Source organism: Amblyraja radiata, chromosome X, assembly GCF_010909765.2.
Source record: "Amblyraja radiata isolate CabotCenter1 chromosome X, sAmbRad1.1.pri, whole genome shotgun sequence".
Classification (NCBI taxonomy): Eukaryota; Metazoa; Chordata; class Chondrichthyes; order Rajiformes; family Rajidae; genus Amblyraja; species Amblyraja radiata.
In genome coordinates, this window is record NC_045999.1 from 2,415,988 (window position 1) to 2,435,435 (window position 19,448).

General features: G+C 44.2%; 1 protein-coding gene across 1 annotated transcript in view; it reads right to left on the reverse strand.

Annotated features, from left to right (window-relative positions):
* LOC116968227 (dual oxidase 2-like) overlaps window positions 1-17,482 on the reverse strand; it is a 59,607-nt gene extending 42,125 nt beyond the window's left edge. Inside the window, exons 1-6 of the mRNA XM_033014905.1 lie at window positions 17,331-17,482; window positions 16,664-16,785; window positions 14,041-14,118; window positions 12,263-12,427; window positions 3,698-3,885; window positions 881-1,082 (exon numbers count right to left, since the gene is read on the reverse strand). Of these exons, the coding sequence (XP_032870796.1) occupies window positions 881-1,082; window positions 3,698-3,885; window positions 12,263-12,427; window positions 14,041-14,118; window positions 16,664-16,736 (706 nt within the window). The 5' untranslated portion in view covers window positions 16,737-16,785; window positions 17,331-17,482. The remainder of the gene's footprint in view (window positions 1-880; window positions 1,083-3,697; window positions 3,886-12,262; window positions 12,428-14,040; window positions 14,119-16,663; window positions 16,786-17,330) is intronic.
* Window positions 17,483-19,448: the final 1,966 nt, after the last annotated feature.

Sequence of the window (19,448 nt, forward strand, 5' to 3'; positions counted from 1 at the left end):
TGCTTTTAAAATACCCACTGACCTGGCCTCCACAGCCTTCTGTGGCAATGAATTCCACAGATTCACCACCCTCTGACTAAAGAAATTCCTCCTCATCTCCTTCCTAAAGGAACCACCTTTAATTCTGAGGCGACAGTGTGACCTGTGGTCCTAGACTCTCCCACTAGTGGGAACATCCTCTCCACATCCACTCTATCCAAGCCTGTCATTGTTTGGTAAGTTTCAATGAGATAGAAACATAGAAACATAGAAAATAGGTGCAGGAGTAGGCCATTTGGCCCTTCGAGCCTGCACCGCCATTCAATATGATCATGGCTGATCATCCAACTCAGTATCCTGTACCTGCCTTCTCTCCATACCCCCTGATCCCTTTAGCCACAAGGGCCACATCTAACTCTCTCTTAAATATCGCCAATGAACTGTGGCCTCAACTACCTTCTGTGGCAGAGAATTCCACAGATTCACCACTCTCTGTGTGAAATCCTGCCTCATCATTCTAAATTCCAGTGAGTACAGGCCCTGTGCCTTCAAACGCTCATCATATGCTATCGATTATCAATTTTAACCCTGTCTACAGAAGGTTTAAAAATACCTGGGAGTTAAAATATTTGGTATCCCAATGCCCCAGAAGAAAGGCTCTTACAAGCAGTGGCGGACTGGCCAGGGTGTCAGCTTGCCCGATGGCAAGTGGGCCCCTGATGAAGTGGGCCCCCTATATCAAGTGGGCCCCCTATATCAAGTGGGCCCCTGATGAAGTGGGCCCCCTATATCAAGTGGGCCCCTGATGAAATGGGCCCCCTTTGTCTCCTGGCATTTCGTTGTCTCTGTACTGTACACTGACAATGACAATTAAAGTTGAATCTGAATCTGAACTAATTACCGTAAAGTCCCTCGAGTCCATTTTGTTTGGTTGCTGGATCTACAAACTTCCACAAGCGAATCAACCCAACACTTTGCCTCGGCATCTGTTTGTCCGATCCATAGGCCAGAAGTCCATCGGAAAAGGTGCGCAGAGCATCACTCCAGGAATGCGAGGATCCGTAGATGGAACTTCCGTCGATCCAGGTGGTGACGTGGTTTATCTGAAAGGAGGCGGTGGGCAGTCATGAGTTCTAGGGGCAGAATTTGACCATTCAGCCCGTCGAGTCTACTCTGCCATTCAATCATGGATGATCTATCTCTTCCTCTCATCCCCGTTCTCCTGCCTTCTCCCCACTAACCCCTGACACCCGTACTAATCAAGAATCTATCTAGCAAGACTGGATAGACTTGGCTTGTACTCGCTAGAATTTAGAAGATTGAGGGGGGATCTTATAGAAACTTACAAAATTCTTAAGGGGTTGGACAGGCTAGATGCAGGAAGATTATTCCCAATGTTGGGGAAGTCCAGAACTAGGGGTCACAGTTCAAGGATAAGAGGGAAGTCTTTTAGGACCGAGATGAGAAAATCATTTTTTACACAGAGAGTGGTGAATCTGTGGAATTCTCTGCCACAGAGGGTAGTTGAGGCCAGTTCATTGGCCATATTTATGAAGGAGTTAGATGTGCCCTTGTCGCTAAAGGGATAAGGGGGTATGGAGAGAAGGCAGGTACAGGATACTGAGTTGGATGATCAGCCACGATCATATTGAATGGCGGTGCAGGCTCGAAGGGCCGAATGGCCTACTCCTGCACCCATTTTCGATGTTTCTATGTTTCTATCTATCTGCCTTAAAAATATCCATCGATTTGGCATCCGCAGCCTTCCGTGGCAGAGAATTCCAAAGTCGGATGCAAGATATCACGCACAAAGGTTCTGTGTCATTAGGTTTTGTGAATAGAGAGGTCTTTCTTAAACTGTTTAAGAAGGAACTGCAGATGCTGGAAAATCGAAGGTAGACAAAAGTACTGGAGAAACTCAGCGGGTGCAGCAGCATCTATGGAGCGAAGGAAATAGGCAACGTTTCGGGCCGAAACCCTGAAGGAAATAGGCAACGTTTCGGGTCGAAACCCGTAAGGGTTTCGGCCCGAAACGTTGCCTATTTCCTTCGCTCTATAGATGCTGCCGCACCCGCTGAGTTTCTCCAGCACTTTTGTCTACCTTCTTTCTTAAACTAATTTGTCCCGAGCAACGAGAGAGTGTTTTCTATCACCACACCCACCGTTTACTTGCCCCCCAGAAGCAGAATTATATTGTCAATAATTCATATTCCTACAAGGCAGGCAAAGGTTCAGCCAGCTATTGGATGTAACTCACACCATAATCTCATTGTTAAAATGGAAGGTAAAGGTGAAGCTTTAAATGCCTGCTCAAACAAGTACAATAGAACCAGTAATGAGAGATTACGGACTGCAGATGCTTGAATCTTGATCAAAATACAAGGTGCTGGAGGACAGGCACAAAAAGCTGAAGTAACTCAACGGGTCAGGCAGCATCTCTGGAGAAATGGAATAGGTGACATAGAAACATAGAAAATAGGTGCAGGAGTAGACCATTCGGCCCTTTGAGCCTGCACCGCCATTCAATATGATCATGGCTGATCATCCAACTCAGTATCCTGTACCTGCCTTCTCTCCATACCCCCTGATCCCTTTAGCCACAAGGGCCACATCTAACTCCCTTTTAAATATAGCCAATGAACTGTGGCCTCAACTACCTTCTGTGGCAGAGAATTCCACAGATTCACCACTCTCTGTGTGTGAAAAAAAATGTTTTTCTCATCTCGGTCCTAAAAGATTTCCCCCTTATCCTTAAACTGTGTGACCCCTTGTTCTGGACTTCCCCAACATCGGGAACAATCTTCCTGCATCTAGCCTGTCCAACCCCTGAAGAATTTTGTAAGTTTCTGTAAGATCCCCCCTCAATCTTCAAAATTCTAGCGAGTACAAGACGACGTTTCGGATCAAGGTCTGAAGAAGGGTCTCGACCCGAAACGTCACCCATTCCTTTCTCTCCCGAGACGCTGCCTGTCAGGGGAAAGACAATTGGAGGGAATGTACAACAAGGAACGGCAGATGCTGGTTTGTACCAAAGATAGACACAAAGTGCTGGAGTAAGTCAGCGGGTCAGGTAGCATCCCTAGAGAACATGGATACTCCAGCATTTTTTGTCCATCAATTGGAGAGAATGCAAGTTAGAGATCTGTACATAGAAACATAGAAAATAGGTGCAGGAGTAGGCCATTCGGCCCTTCGAGCCTGCACCGCCATTCAATATGATCATGGCTGATCATCCAACTCAGTATCCTGTACCTGCCTTCTCTCCATACCCCCTGATCCCTTTAGCCACAAGGGCCACATCTAACTCCCTCTTAAATATAGCCAATGAACTGTGGCCTCAACTACCTTCTGTGGCAGAGAATTCCAGAGATTCACCACACTCTGTGTGAAAAGATCCATTTCCGGTAACATTTTAAGGGGGGCACAGTGGCTCAGCAATAGAGTTGCTGCCTCACAGCACCAGAGACCCGGGTTCAATCCTGACTAAGGGTGGTGTCCTTACAGAGTTTGTACGTTCTCCCTGTTTTCTCCGGGAGCTCCGGTTTTGTGCCACACTCCATGGACGCACAGGTTTGTAGGTAAATTGGCTTCGGTAAAATATTGTAAATTGTCCCCAGTGTGTGCGGGCGATCGCTAGCCACTGCTCAGCAAGGACTCAGTGGACCTGTTTCTCCAGTCTTGATCAACATTGGCACCGCGCTTTTTTCTCTTGTCTCACCTGCTGCCGGGGGTTGTTTGGGCTTTGTCCCGAGCTGGTTGTCCACCGCGACCGCAGGAAAGGCAGCTCCACCTTCCCGGTGCTGTTGCGGTCAAAAATCTCGTCCCCAGTAGGAACCCGAATGTTTAGAAATTCCGCAGGGCATCCAGTTCCAACCACCTCCAAAATCTCATCAAAGACTAGAAGCCCTGAGGGGTTCAAATAAAGCAGAAACAAAATAATCACAAAAGATTCAGTAAAAAAAGATATTCTATTCAGTGGCAGAAAACAAATTTCTGGAGGAACTTATAAAATCATGAGAATAATAGATCGGGTAGACGCACAGAGTCTCTTGCCCTAAGTAGGTGAATCGGTAACCAGAGGACATAGGTTTAAGTTGAAGAGGGAAAGATTTAATAGGAATCTAAGGGGTAACTTTTTCACACAAGGGGTGGTGGGTGTATGGAACAAGCTGCCAGAGGAAGTAGTTGAGGCTGGGACTATCCCAGCATTTAAGGATGTTAGGATAGCATCCTAACATCCATGTACCTAACATGGATGTTTGGATAGCATCTTAACAGCCATGTACCTGTCTAACTGTTAGTTAGACAGGTACATGGATAAGACAGGTTTGGAGGGATATGGACCAAACGCAAGCAGGTGGGACTAGTGTAGCTGGGACATGTTGGCCGGTGTGGGCAAGTTGGGCTGAAAGGCTTGTTTCCACACTGTATGACTCTAAGTGTACATGTCAGGCATTAACTGTGGAAGGAATGGACAGACAATGTTTCTGATCAGTCTGAAGAAGGATCCCGACCTGAAACATCGCCTGCCCATTCCCTCCAGAGACGCTGCCTGACCCGCTGAGTTCCTTTGTTTCCTACTCAAGATTCCAGCGTCTGCTGTTTCTTGTTTCTTGTGTCTCTCTATTCTCTTTAGTCAAGTCAAGTGAAAGTCAATCAAGTGAGTTTATTGTCATGTGTCCCTGCTCGGACAATGAAATTCTTGCTTTGCTTCAGCACAACAGAACATAGTAGGCATTTACTACAAAACAGATCAGTGTGTCCATATACCATAATATAAATATATACACACATGAATAAATAAACTGATAAAGTGCAAATAACAGATAATGGGTTATTATTTCTCTTTCAAAGAAAGATAACATGGCTGGTGAAATCGAAGAGAAACAGAGGATGTATAATATGGCAAAGAGCAGATGAACCACATGTTAGATGAGCAGGTAGACAAACTTGCTGGAGAAACTCAGCGGGTGCGGCAGCATCTATGGAGCGAAGGAAATAGGCAACGTTTCGGGTCGAAACCCTGAAGGAAATAGGCAACGTTTCGGGTCGAAACCCGTAAGGGTTTCGTCCCGAAACGTTGCCTATTTCCTTCGCTCCATAGATGCTGCCGCACCCGCTGAGTTTCTCCAGCAAGTTTGTCTACCTTCGATTTTCCAGCATCTGCAGTTCCTTCTTGAACGAGTTAGATGAGCAGCTATGTTTGAGTGCTTACGAACTTGAAGCCGATTCATTCGTGGCATTTAAAAACTGAGGTGGATCAATATTTCAATGGGGCAATGGGAAGGGAACTGGGAGTGGGAACTCGTTGGTGTCCTCTTGCATAGAGCTGCTATGATTCTGCAGACATATTGGATAAGAATGAGTTTGATTGCAGTTTGTTACGATATTTCAATTGACTGTCAATGGACTTCCATTGTTTCTTGTGGAACAATGGGCAAATTTATCACCACTGATGTTCAAATAAAGGAATGGTCACACTAAAACAGGTCATCTGAACCATCGCTTCTTGCCCTGATAAACTCATGATCCATTAATGGTACCGTCATTGCCAATCGGGACATTAAATTATGTGGCACAGTGGTACTGTCAACGGAACTCAGTGCCAGAGACCGGGGTTCAATTCTGACTACGGACGCTGTCTGTGTGGCGTTTGCACGTTCAGTTTCCTCTTCTTCTGTCGTATGTCTTTTAGACCTGCAGCTCCGTTGAGGCGAGCCAGGCCAACGTGTCATGGTCCAGGTCTCGTTCACCATTCGGTGGCCAACCGGTGTTTGGGGCAACTGGTGACTATGTGTGCTCCACTGTCTGTGTGTTGGGCCCCCACACTCGCAGGAGACGCTGGTCCACTCTCTGTTTCCTCTCTGTCCCAAAGATGTGCATGTTGGTAGGTTGCATATGTAGGAAGGAACTACAGATGCTGGTTTACAGCGAAGATAGACTGGAGTAACTCGGCGGGACAGGCAGCATCTCTGGAGAGAAGGAATGGGTGACGTTTCAGTCCATGATCAGTCATGATCACATTGGATGGCGGTGCTGGCTCGAAGTTTGCATGTTCTCCCTGTAACCATGTGGGTTTTCTCCAAATGCGGTTTCCTCCCACACTCCAAAGATGTACAGGTTTGTCGGTTAAAATTGTCGGCAAAAATTGTAAATTGTGCCTTATGGATAGTGGAGTCAAGGAGTATGGAGAGAAGACAGGAACGGGGTACAGATTGTGGATGATCAGCCATGATCACATTGAATGGCGGTGCTGGCTCGAAGGGCTGAATGGCCTACTCCTGCACCTATTGTCTATTGAACAAGCTACCAGAAGAGGTTAGTCTGGGCAAGTTGGGCTGAAGGGCCTGTTTGCACACTGTATCACTCTATGACTCCAAATTTGCAATAAATAACAAAAGCTAAAAAATCTTGCAGGTGGTTTAAGGTTTAAGGCGTTGTCAAATTTTATCTTTTTGGAGTTCATCCCAGAACAGTAACAAAAATAGCATTTATGTTGAACATTTATGGTCTATAATTTGTGGTTAAAGCATTGTTGAAGCTGTCAGCAGTTGCTGGAACTAAACTGAAGCAGACGGAAAACTCTGGTGGATGCAATCACGTTAACCTGCTGTTAGTGTGATGTTGCAGTCTTCATAATCATAATAATACTTTATTAGCCAAGTATGTTTTGCAACATACGAGGAATTTCATTTGCCATACAGTCATACCAATAAGTTCCAATCAACACAATACTGTCTATTTCATGCGAGTTGAAATGTGTAAAATGCTATTCTTTTCAGAAGATCCATTGAAACGTTAAGTTTTGGTGATTTTTTAAGGCAGAGATAGATAGAAACTTGGGTAGGAGAGAACTGCAGATGCTGGTTTAAATCGAAGATAGACACAAAATGCTGGAGTAACTCAGCGGGACAGGCAGCATCTCTGGAGGGAAGGAATGGGTGACGTTTCGGATCTGGAAAACACCTGAAACATGCACGCAACCTTTGGAAGGGCAAATAACATTCTAACTATTCACGCAATATCTTCCAGTTGACAATAAGATAACAATTTGTGGATATCAGCCAGAGAACCAGGAGAACTGGTTCTGACACCATCGCAGAAGTTATGTTGGTATTCCACTTTAAATTAGAAATGTAACAATGTTTGATATCATGAGCTAGTTCAGAACGGTCTGTATTTATTCATGGGATGTGCATGGCACTGACAACAATGGTCGCAACTGAACATGCATGAGTCTGGAGTCTCATATTAACCTAATCTCCTTACCCAAAGAACATTAGTGAACCACATGGACTATTACAAAATCAAATTGTTTCACGTTTGATAAGGTCATAAGGTATTAAGTGATCGGAGCATCATTAGGCCATTCGGCCCATCGTCTACTCCGCCATTCAATCAATGCTGATGATTCTAATGAAGCAATGCCTTGCCTATTAGTTCAGTAACTTAACAGGATGCAAGCAGAAGCCTCCACCTGGTGCACCCCGGGCAATGCTGACGACAGAAACTGTACCACAGTGTCTGACTGAGGCGACCGTCAACCAGCAGGCTGTGGAACAACTTTTTCCAAAATACCATTACGCTGCTGAACTCACAGGCCCGACGCTTGCTATCCTTTATACTCTTTTATCTGTATATATTTATTTGCCTATGTACTAGTTTAATTCATCCACATTGCACATATTGTTTTAACCAGTATTTTTACTACCTTGCACTCTGATTAGATGCTAAACTGCATTTTGTTGTAGCTGTACTCGTATTTGTGCAATGACTATAAGGTTGAATCAAATCAAATCAAATCATCAAATCACTGACGGACCGGAAGGACGTGATATAGAAGATGGCCAGACACAAGGAAGAAGAAGAAGAAGTGACCTAACCACTATACCACTATACCGGCTCTCCACAGGGCTGCGTGCTGAGCCCCCTGCTCTACACCATCTACACACATGACTGCACCCCCGCCCACCACAGCAACACCATTGTCAAATTTGCGGATGACACTACGGTGGTGGGACTCATCTCCGGGGGGGACAAGTACGCCTACCGGGATGAGGTGGAGCAGCTGACAGTGTGGTGTGGAGAAAATAACCTGCTCCTCAACACCTTAAAGACCAAGGAGATAATAATAGACTTCAGGAAGAATAAAACGGACATGGTACCATTAATTATCGGAGGGGACTGTGTGGAGAGCGTGGCGGATTTCCGCTTCCTGGGAATCCATATTGAGGAGGACCTGACGTGGAGCGTGAACACCTCTGCGCTGCTGAAAAAGGTCCAGCAGAGACTGCACTTCCTGAGGGTGCTCAGGAAGAATAACATCACTCAGAGACTGCTGCTGTCCTTTTATCGGTGCTCCATTGAGAGCATCCTAACATACTGTGTATGCGTATGGTACACCAGCTGCACAGCGGCTCAGAGGAAAGCGCTCCAGAGGGCCATTGACAACGCCCAGAGGATTGTCGGCTGCCCTCTCCTTACCTTGGAGGACTTACACAGTTCCCGCTGCATCAAAAAATCCCAGAGTATTATAAAGGACATTTCCCACCCCGGACACTCCCTGTTTGAACTGTTACCGTCAGGCAGACGGTACAGATCTACAAGGACAAGGACAAACAGACTTAAAAACAGTTTTTACCCCACTGCTATAAAGGCACTAAATGTAGCCGCCAAGGAACGCAGGGGTGATACATACTAAGAGACTGTGAAATCGACAGAAGGATGTAGGGCTGGGTGTTTATGCGTGCTATTTTTATGATATTTATTTTAGTTGTTTATCTTTTTTAAATATTTACCTTGTATGTATCGTTAGCTTTTAGAAATGTTTGAATGGTGCACTGACTGGATGACATTTTACAATTTTGTTGTACATGGTTCATGTTACAATGACAATAAAGAAACTATTCTATTCTATATTCTATTCTATACCAGACTTTAATAAACTTGTCGTTCTTTATCAGAAGTAAAAGATAATTCACTTGCAGAGAACAAGCTCAACATTTGAATGCATGTTATATAGTTGAACACCAAGCACTACAAGGAAGAGAGTGATCTAGGAGAACATGTCTACAAAACCTCTGAATCACCATTTACAAATATTGTGGTTAACAAGACTTCCGGATGTTTGTTTCAAAACGCTAATATAACACATTCATTTGTAGGATGTACAAAGTTGAATACATTTTGGAGCGATATATTTGATATATTTACAAAGCTTTTCAAGTCCACAATAGAACCTAAAACGGAATGGATTATATTTGGAATAATAGTAGAAGATATCAATTTAAATAAAGACCAAAACTTTTTTTTTAAATTATGGGTTAATAATTGGAAAGAAATTGATACTTAAATTTTGGAAAAATACAGCCATACCAACTGTTAAAATGTGGATTAGGAATATAATGGGCATAGCACGCCTTGAAGAAATGAGACTCCGCCTAATAGATAAATATGACTAATTCTTAAGGAGCTGGTCTCCTTTCATCGACTTTTTGGAATCATGTGATGCAGCGATACTATAAGGATTGCTGATTTCAGTTCATGCCGTGGATAGATCTACATCTCCGAATACAGATTTGAAAATTTCTCTTTTAAGGGGCCTTCTCTCCTATTTCTACTTTCCACTTTTTCTTTTTTTTATATATATACACACTTCACGTTTTTCTACTCTCTACCATCTATTTTTCCTCTTTTTCCCCTTTCTATTGTTTTATTTTTCTTGTCTTGCTTACTTCCTTCTCAAAACATAAAACTAGAGGTTGTACATAGACTGGATTACGGTATGACATAGTTGGCACCTAAAATTAGGTTCCACTGTACTGTTTTGTACTGTATTAACTTCTAATAAAATAAACAAAAAAAAAAAACAAAACAAAAACAAGACTGGAGAGAAGGAATGGGTGTCGTCTGAATATTGATTTCTCTAACTTCAGGTAGCCCCGGCATTCCCTCTCTCTCTATCCCTCCCTCACCCAAGTAGCACCAGCTTCCCGTTTTCATCCAACAACCAGCTAACAATGGCCTGTTGCCTTTATCATCATTACTTTTTTACATATATTTCATTCATTGTTCTTTGTCCCTCCACATCATCGCCTATATCTCTCGTTTCCCTTATCCCTAACCAGTCTGAAGAAGGGTCTCGACCCGAAACGTCACCCATTCCTTCTCTCCAGAGATGCTGCCTGTCCCGCTGAGTTACTCCAGCATTTTGTGTCTACCTTCGATTTAAACCAGCGTCTGCAGTTCGTTCTTACTCCTCAAGCTACTTTGAAGAAGTTCCCTTTTCACCCTCCGATGGGGGTTGCTGGAGGCCCTGTCTCACTCCTCCCTCCCTGTTCCTGCCACTTAACCCCCCCCACCTCCATTCCAACTGTATCCACCTAATACTTGCCAGGATTTGTCCCACCCCTCCATCTCTCTTCCAGCTTTCTCCCCCCTACTTCAATCTGAAGAAGGGTCCCAAACTGAAACGTCACCTATCCATGTTCTCCACAGATGCTGCCTGACCCGCTGAGTTACTCCAGCACTCTGTGAAACGTCACCTATCCACGTTCTCCACAGATGCTGCCTGACCCGCTGAGTTACTCCAGCACTCTGTGAAACGTCACCTATCCACGTTCTCCACAGATGCTGCCTGACCCGCTGAGTTACTCCAGCACTCTGTGAAACGTCACCTATCCACGTTCTCCACAGATGCTGCCTGACCCGCTGAGTTACTCCAGCACTCTGTGAAACGTCACCTATCCATGTTCTCCACAGATGCTGCCTGACCCGCTGAGTTACTCCAGCACTTTGTGTCTTTTTCAAGAAATATACAAGCAGGAACAACACCAGCTACTGACTGCAGTATTACCATTATCGCCGCTGTTTTAGACATATCTACCTGTCGGGCAGGTGATTGTAAAATCAACCCACCTGTTTATAACATTACAGTTGTTATTATCCAGGAACCGCCAATTCATAAGTTCATAAGTTCTGGGAGCAGAATTAGGCCATTCGGCCCATCAAGTCTACTCCGTCATTCAATCATGGCTGATCTATCTTTCCCTCTCAACTCCATTCTCCTGCCTTCTCCCCATAACATCTGACACCCGCACTAATCAAGAATCTATCTAACTCTGCCTTAAATATATCCATTGACTTGGCCTCCACAGCCGCCTGTGGCAAAGAATTCCACGGATTCGCCACCCTCTGACTGAAGAAATCCCTCCCCAACCTGAGAGGGGAATAGTTTATTAAGAACCTGAAGGGCAACTTCTTCACTCAGAGTAGGGCAATCGAGAACCAGGGACATAGGTTTAACGTGAGAGGGGAAAATATTTTTTTCACACAGAATGTTGTCCGATCTCTGGAAAAAAAGTATTTTGTAAATTCATTTCCAAAATACTGCTCTGTGAGTTTTACATTCAGCTAGGAGAGGCAACAGTCTCTGAGGCAACAAGACCTGGATTCTTATCCTCAAGTGTCTGGAGTGGGTAAGACGTCTCAACTTCCAATTCAGAAACAAGTGCACATGGTAACTGAGCGAAACTGATACAAGAGTCACACCTTATACATTCCATTAAAAATCTCTTTCAACAAAACAAAATCAAAATCAAACATACTTCAGAGTTTAGAGATACAGTGCAGAAACAAGCCCTTTGGCCCACCGAGTCCAAGACGACCAGCTCCCCCCCGAACATTAGCACGATTAGTACACTATTACTATTATTATTAGTGTATTATTGTACAATAGACAACAGGTGCAGGGGTAGGCCATTCGGCCCTTTGAGCCAGCACCACCATTCACTGTGATCATGGCTGATCATCCACAATCAGTACCCCGTTCCTGCCTTCTCCCCATACTCCTTGACTCCACTATCCATAAGGCATAATTTACCATTTTTACCGACAATTTTAACCTACAAACCTGTGCATCTTTGGGGTGTGGGAGGAAACCGCATTTGGAGAAAACCTACATGGTTACAGGGAGAACGTGCAAACTCGGTACCGACAGCACCAGTAGTCAGGATCGAACCCGGGCTCTTGCGCTGTAAGGCAGCCAGATCCACTGAGTTACTCCAGCACTTTGTGTTTTGCTCTTCATTTTGTGTTAATGCGCTTATTGGTGTAATCTAGTATTACTTTTAATTTAAGTCTATTTCAGTATCCGTTGTTGGTGCAATAAGTGCTTCAATTTGAATCCTGATAATGTTTTAGACATCAAGTTTATTTTACAAAAGAAAAATCTGAATAGATGTTTGAAATTCTAAAATGTTCCAAGGATTCCAAGTCAGCTTACCAAAGTAGACAAAGAGAACAGTTCGGTTTTTGGCACACGGTATTCCCGATTCTCCTTTCATCGCCACATTGCTGATCTGGCGGGGATTTGGTAACTCCGGTTCCTGTAAAACCTCGTAAACTCCGTCAGCATACCGAGCAGGCAGCAGGCGCACAAACGGGGCATCTGAAAGGAAAACAAAATCAGCCATGTTTTCTTTTGAAAATCAATGTTAAAACTTGTGTCTTTTCATTTCTGGCCTTTGTCCGACTACCTGCCTATCAACCCCCCCCCCCCCCCCCCCCCCCCCACCTGTATCCACCTATCACTCGCTAGGCTTCACCCTGCCCTTCTCTGTTCTAGCTATCCTCCCCTCCATCACAATCAGCCTGAAGAAGGGTCTCCACCTGAAACGTCATCTATCCACATTCTCCAGAGATGCTGCCTAACCCACTGAGTTATTTCAGCACTTCTCCTAATGGTAAAACTAACTTCATAATGCTTCAACACACTTGATACCAGCTTTCTCTCCCCTTCTATGAACAGTCTAACGACGTCCCTTTCCAAAATATCACCTATCCATTCTCTCCAGAGATGCTGTCTGACCCGCTGAGTTAATCCATCACTTACTGCCTTCATCATGATCCCAGTTATTAGGGATATGGATCATGTACAGGCAGATGAGAATTGTTTGACTAGGCATCATGTTTGGCACAAACATTGTGGGCCGAAGGGCCTGTTCTTGTGCTATACTGTTCCATGGTACACAGAAATGCTGGAGAAACTCAGCGGGTGCAGCAACATCTATGGAGCGAAGGAAATAAGCAAAGTTTCGGCCCGAAACCCTGAAGGAAATAGGCAACGTTTCGGGCCGAAACCCGGAAGGGTTTCGGGCCGAAACGTTGCCTATTTCCTTCGCTCCATAGATGCTGCTGCACCCGCTAAGTTTCTCCAGCATTTTTGTGTACCTTCGATTTTCCAGCATCTGCAGTTCCTTCTTAAACACTATACCGTTCCATGTTCTATATTGGCTATTGGTGTGGAATTTAGAGAAAAAGGGTTTTGTCACAATTGTATAGGGTGTAGAAACCGTGAATAGTTGTACTCTGTTATTTCAGAGAATTACATATTAGATACGGTACGAATGGAGACACAAATAAAATTGCAGAAATTGCCGGAATCTTGAGCAAAAGACAAAGTGCTGGAGGAACTTAGCCGGTTGGACAGCATCAGTGAAGGGAATTGCAGACAGCATTCAGAGTTGGGACCCTACTACGGATATCTGCTACAAAGCTTGCTCACTATGTTGACAAGATGTTGTGGAATGAGCTTCCAGTGAAGGTGGTGGAGGCAGGTTCGTTTTTATCATTTAAAAATAAATTGGATAGTTATATGGACGGGAAAGGAATGGAGGGTTATGGTCTGAGCGCAGGTATATGGGACTAGGGAAGAATACGTGTTCGGCACGGACTAGAAGGGTCGAGATGGCCTGTTTCCGTGCTGTAATTGTTATATGGTTATATGGTGGTCTGAAGAAGGGTTTCGGCCTGAAACGTTGCCTATTTCCTTCGCTCCATAGATGCTGCTGCACCCGCTGAGTTTCTCCAGCATTTCTGTCTACCTTACACAAGATGGTGTATGGCCATTGTATAGTTTAGTTTAGTTTAGAGATTCAATGCGGAAACAGGCCCTTCGGCCCACCGAGTCCACACATTAACACTATCCTACACACACTAGGAAACTTTACCTCTGTGCCACCATGCCGCCCATTGTGGTAGAGGCAAGACTGAACTACTTACCGACTGTGCCCCTGCTGTGATGGGCGAGATTGTTGTACCATCCATCATATCGCTGTATTTCCCAGTTCAGACTGGCATCTAAACCAGTGAAAATCAACATGGTTAACATTTAAAATATCCTTTGATGACATATTTCAGTCATTCGACTGATTAGTGATTCAGATATATATTCAAACACATACTTCACATGTGGAATACAAAATGTTTAAGAAAGAACTTCAGATGGTGGAAAAATCGAAGGTGTCAAAGGTATCAAAGGTATTTTATTAGTCACATACACACTAGGTGTAGTGAAATGCTTATTGCCATTTTGCAGACATAACATTAATAAGAGTTTTAGAACATAAAAAACATCCCCCCACAATGGTTCCCACCATGAGGGAAGGCACAAAGTCCAGTCCCCAACCCCAGTTCACCCATAGTCGGGCCTATTGAGGCCTCCACAGTTGCCTCTACGGAGGCCCGATGTTCCAGGCCGTTCTCGCCGGGTGGTGGTGCTCCGGCGTCGGGAGAGTCCTCTCCACGGCTTGGGAACCCTGGAACGGCCGCTTCTGTACTGGAGGCCGCGGCTTCCGAAGCCGACAAGGCCACGCCGGTTGGAGCTCCACTACTGGCGATCTACTGGCGAGGTAGACAAAAATGCTGGGGATACTCAGCAGGTGAGGCAACATCTATGGAGTGAAGGAATAGGTGATGTTTCAGGTCTCGACCCGGAAGGGTCTCGACCCGAAACGTCACCTATTCCTTCACTCCATAGATGCTTCCTGGTCTCGACCCGAAACGTCACCCATTCCTTCGCTCCATAGATGCTGCCTCACCCACTGAGTTTCTCCAGCATTTTTGTCTACCTTTGATTTTTCCAGCATCTGCAGTTCTTTCTTAAACATATCTTTGTCATTAATGTGCTTTAGGGAATAAAATCCATGTTTGTACACAAGCTGCAATGGCATATTTATATATTTTCCAAAATTATTTGGAAAGACAAATCTCTTCTCTTACAGATTAACAAGAAAACCTAATTTTATAATCCGGGTACATTTGAATCTTAAATCGCAAACTGCTGAAGTCAATTCCTTAACTATTTGCCTTTGGGACCTGGCTCTGAATGTTTGCAATTCTTAGCAAGTCCTAAAAACTGAAAGACCTCTTAAAAGTGCCAGCAAAGCTTACTAACACTGAAAAGTGTTTGTTTCTGGAAGTTCTCTTAGTTACGGCATTTCTGGCACAAGGCCCTGGTCTTTGTCGCATTTCTCTGACTGTATGTAAATAAATACTTACTCCAAGGCCATTCCATCGCTTCCCCATTCCCATGCTAACCTATAATTAAAATCAGCATGACCAGAACCCTTTTAATCTGCTCAAGGATTTAAAAATAGAACTTATCTCAGGGGATGATTAACCCTGTTGACACCGTACCATAGGCCCGACAAAAGGCCCGACTCGTTGCCATGGCAATGGCAACCGGCCCGCAGCGGTTTCCGCCGATGCCAGCCTCAGCTCACCCCGTGAACCGGATAGGAGGGGGTCAGACGGAGAGCTGGTAAACGGACCGGCGGAGGGAAGCAGTGCAGGGCCCCTACGGTGTAGAGGGAATCTGGTGGCCCTGCAGCAGCCTAAGGTTATGTAGGCTAGGACTCTATTCCATGGAGCGCAGGAGGATGAGGGGTGATCTTATTGAGGTGTATAAAATGATAAGAGGAATAGATTTGGGTTGATGCACAGAGACTCTTGCCCAGAGTTGGGGAATCGAGGACAAGAGGCCATAGACAATAGACAATAGACAATAGGTACAGGAATAGGCCATTTGGCCCTTCTAACCAGCACCGCCATTCAATGTGATCATGGCTGATCATCCCCAATCAGTACCCCGTTCCTGCCTTCTCCCCATATCCCCTGACTCCGCTATTTTTAAGAGCTCTATCTAGCTCTCTCTTGAAAGCATCCAGAGAACCTGCCTTCACCGCCCTCTGAGGCAGAGAATTCCAGATTTAAGGTAAAGGGGAAAAGATTTAATAGGAATCCGAGGGGTAACTTTTTCACACGAGCTGCCAGAGGAGGTAGTTGAGGCTGGGACTATCCAAATGTTTAAGAAACAGTTAGACAGGTACATGGATAGGACAGGTTTGGAGGGATACGGACCAAATGCGGGAAGGTGGGACTAGTGTTCCTGGGACACGTTCGCTGGTGTGGGCAAGTTGGGTAGAAAGGCCTGTTTCCACGCTGTATCACCCTATGAATCTATGATTCTAAGAGGGAAAGAGAGAGAAAGAGAGAGTGAGAAAGAAAAGGAGAGAAAGGGAGAGAGAAAGAAAGAGAGAAAATGAGAGGAGAAAGAAGAGAGAGAGAGTTTAATTGTCATATGTACCAAAACAAAACAAGTAACTTCTTACTTGCAGCAGCACAGTAGTGAATAGATACCACAATAAACAAACAAAAAACAGGTTCAGTGAATAGAAACTACAATATAATGATGACCGAAAATCAACAGCAATGATTCAATATGCAAGGGCCATGGTTCAAATATCATTTGGTCTATCCTTATTTAAAGGCAAGCCAAGGATAAACAGTAGTATTAGTGTTGGAAGAAGCTTTGTTTCCAAGCTGTGTTAACTATTTTACTTACGGGTTAATGAAGGACAGCACAGAATGAGAGTCCAGTAAACAGCTACTGCTTTAAAACCATTGCTTGCCGCCATGGTCTTCAACGTTTAATGTTTTACATGCAGACTGATTCTCCAGATGGCTCTGTCAACAACAGTAAAGAGATAGACATGAACTAGAAAGTTTTGATGTGAAACATATCCCGAATGTAATGCTCTTTTAATTGAAATAACTCTAAGCCTGGCACCAGTGCAATCGCAAGAGTCTCAACTTCAAGGGTTACATAAGACCGAGGTGCTCATGAAAGTGGAAACATACATTCAGGGACGATGCATAATTGAAAGCTCATAGTTATCAGAAAAAGACCCAAAACCTTAGGGTTCTCTTCTTAAAAAAAACAAGATGCCAGTTTGGAAACCTTTTAAGATTATGAAGGCATTTGAAAATCGCAGTTCCCAAAACAATCTGAAATAAGCAAATAAATAATTTGGCATTTTCTGAATAGAAATTAAGTAATATTAAAGTCGATAGGAATTATTTACCAGATTTAACATGATTAATATCATATACTATAACTTACTGCAACATTTACGGAGCATGGCTTAATCTGTTCTGCATCTACAAGAAATATGCAAGGCAAATAATGGAATGAAAAATATACAAAAATCTGAAAATGAACCATAATATACCTTTTTACAAACGTGATATCTATTCTCAAGCAGCGCTTCACAAAGAGAGGGGTAGAATGCTCATGCTGTCTTGAAGGCAAAAGCTAGCCTTAAGTCCAAGCTTGGGCGGATTTGACTGCTCCTTATAAAGAGGCACAGGAGGAAATGTGGAATTAAATACATTCTTTGCCAAATGCATCGTCACCCGAAGGGAACACGCCTTATAGGCGGCTCTCAGACAATGTGCTCAGATGCCCCTGAGGCATTTAATGAAAGAAATCGCACACACCACTTAAAATATGTGAAATCCAACTATTCTTGCAATTGAGGGAGTGCAGCGTAGGTTCACAAGGTTAATTTCTGGGATGGCGGGACTGTCATATGCTGAGAGAATGGAGCAGCTGGGCTTGTACACTCTGGAATTTACTCTGGTATCTTATTGAAACATATAAGATTATTAAGGGTTAATAACGCTAGAGGCAGGAAACATGTTCCCGATGTCAGGGGAGTCCAGAACCAGGGGCCACAGTTTAAGAATAAGGGGTCGGCCATTTAGAACGGAGACGAGGAAACTTTTTCACACAGAGTTGTGAATGTGGAATTCTCTGCCTCAGAGGGCGGTGGAGGCAGGTTCTCTGGATACTTTCAAGAGAGAGCTAGATGGGGCTCTTAAAGATAGTGGAGTCAGGGGATAAGGGGAGACTGCAGGAACGGGTACTGATTGTGGATGATCAGCCATGATCACATTGAATGGCAGTGTTGGCTCGAAGGGCTGAATGGCCTACTCCTGTACCCATTGTCTATTGTCTATTGATTCTTCCTCATATCACCCAGCAGCACATAATGAGAGTCTCCACATCGAATTGTGTAGGAAGGAACTGCAGATGCTGGTTTACATTGAAAATAGTCCACACAAAATGCTGGAGTAACTCAGCGGGACAGGCAGCATCTCTGGAGAGAAGGGATGGGTGACGTTTCGGGTCGAGACCTTTCCACCTGCACAATGAATTGTCAAGTGTGTGGTACTTCTAGTCCTTTTTCCCATCTGCAGAAGTAAATTTGTCGTTCTTGACTTGAACTGATCCTGATACTTTAGCCCTAAAGTGGAGTCTGAAGAAGGGTTTCGAAGGAAGCATTTTATCGGGATGCATCACGGCTTGGTTTGGGAACAGCTCCTTCCAAAACCGCAGGAAATTGCAGAGAATTGTGGACGCAGCCCGGACCATCACACAAGCCAACCTCCCTTCCATTCTTCAATGAATTATCCTTGTACTGAGGCTTCGAGACCCTCTTTGAATCTTTAAGAAAGAACTACAGATGCTGGAAAAATCGAAGGTGGACAAAAATGCTGGAGAAACTCAGCGGGTGAGGCAGCATCTATGGAGCAAAGTAATAGGTGACTTTTCGGGTTTCTCCAGCATTTTTGTCTACCTTCCTCTTTGAATCTTTTAGCTTTCAATTTGATTATTTAGCTAGTTTTAATACAACCTGCGACATTTCAAAAGCACTATTATTAATAAAATGCTGCGGGGCATCTTAAGTTGTGAAATAAATTTCTTTCCATGCAATCCGGACCATCAGGTTGTGCCACCTGGCATCTTGTGCTACGCCTCACGTTTACAATCACCACTCTATTGTGCAAATTCTTCAACTCCTTGCCACTCTTAACTGCAAATCGCTTGCATTGTCTCAACCACAGGTCCAATGCAAAATCAAAACACACCTGATTTAATCCATCCGTTCTGTGGAAGGGTCTCAATCACTTTTCCATGTTCCCCATGGATGCTGCCTGAGTTACTCCAGCACACCGTGTCCTTGTCTCGTAAGAAGGCATCTGCACTTCCTTGTTTCTACTATTTGGTGAACACCCAGAAACTGATAGTTTTTTGGCTAATGTCTGAATTCTTTTATCATCCAAATGCTCAGCAGGTTGGGCGGCAACTGTAAAGTGAGGCAGACACAGAAATGCTGAACTCTGCAGTTTAATGGTTCTTTATTATCACATGTACACACGCACAATGAAAATCATTTTCTGCATGCAGTTTAGAAGTTGCCATACCTAAGCACAATCCCCGATTAGTTCAAAGTGTGTAGAAACAGTTCACTGAGACCGCATGCAAGAGTCACCACGTTTTGGTG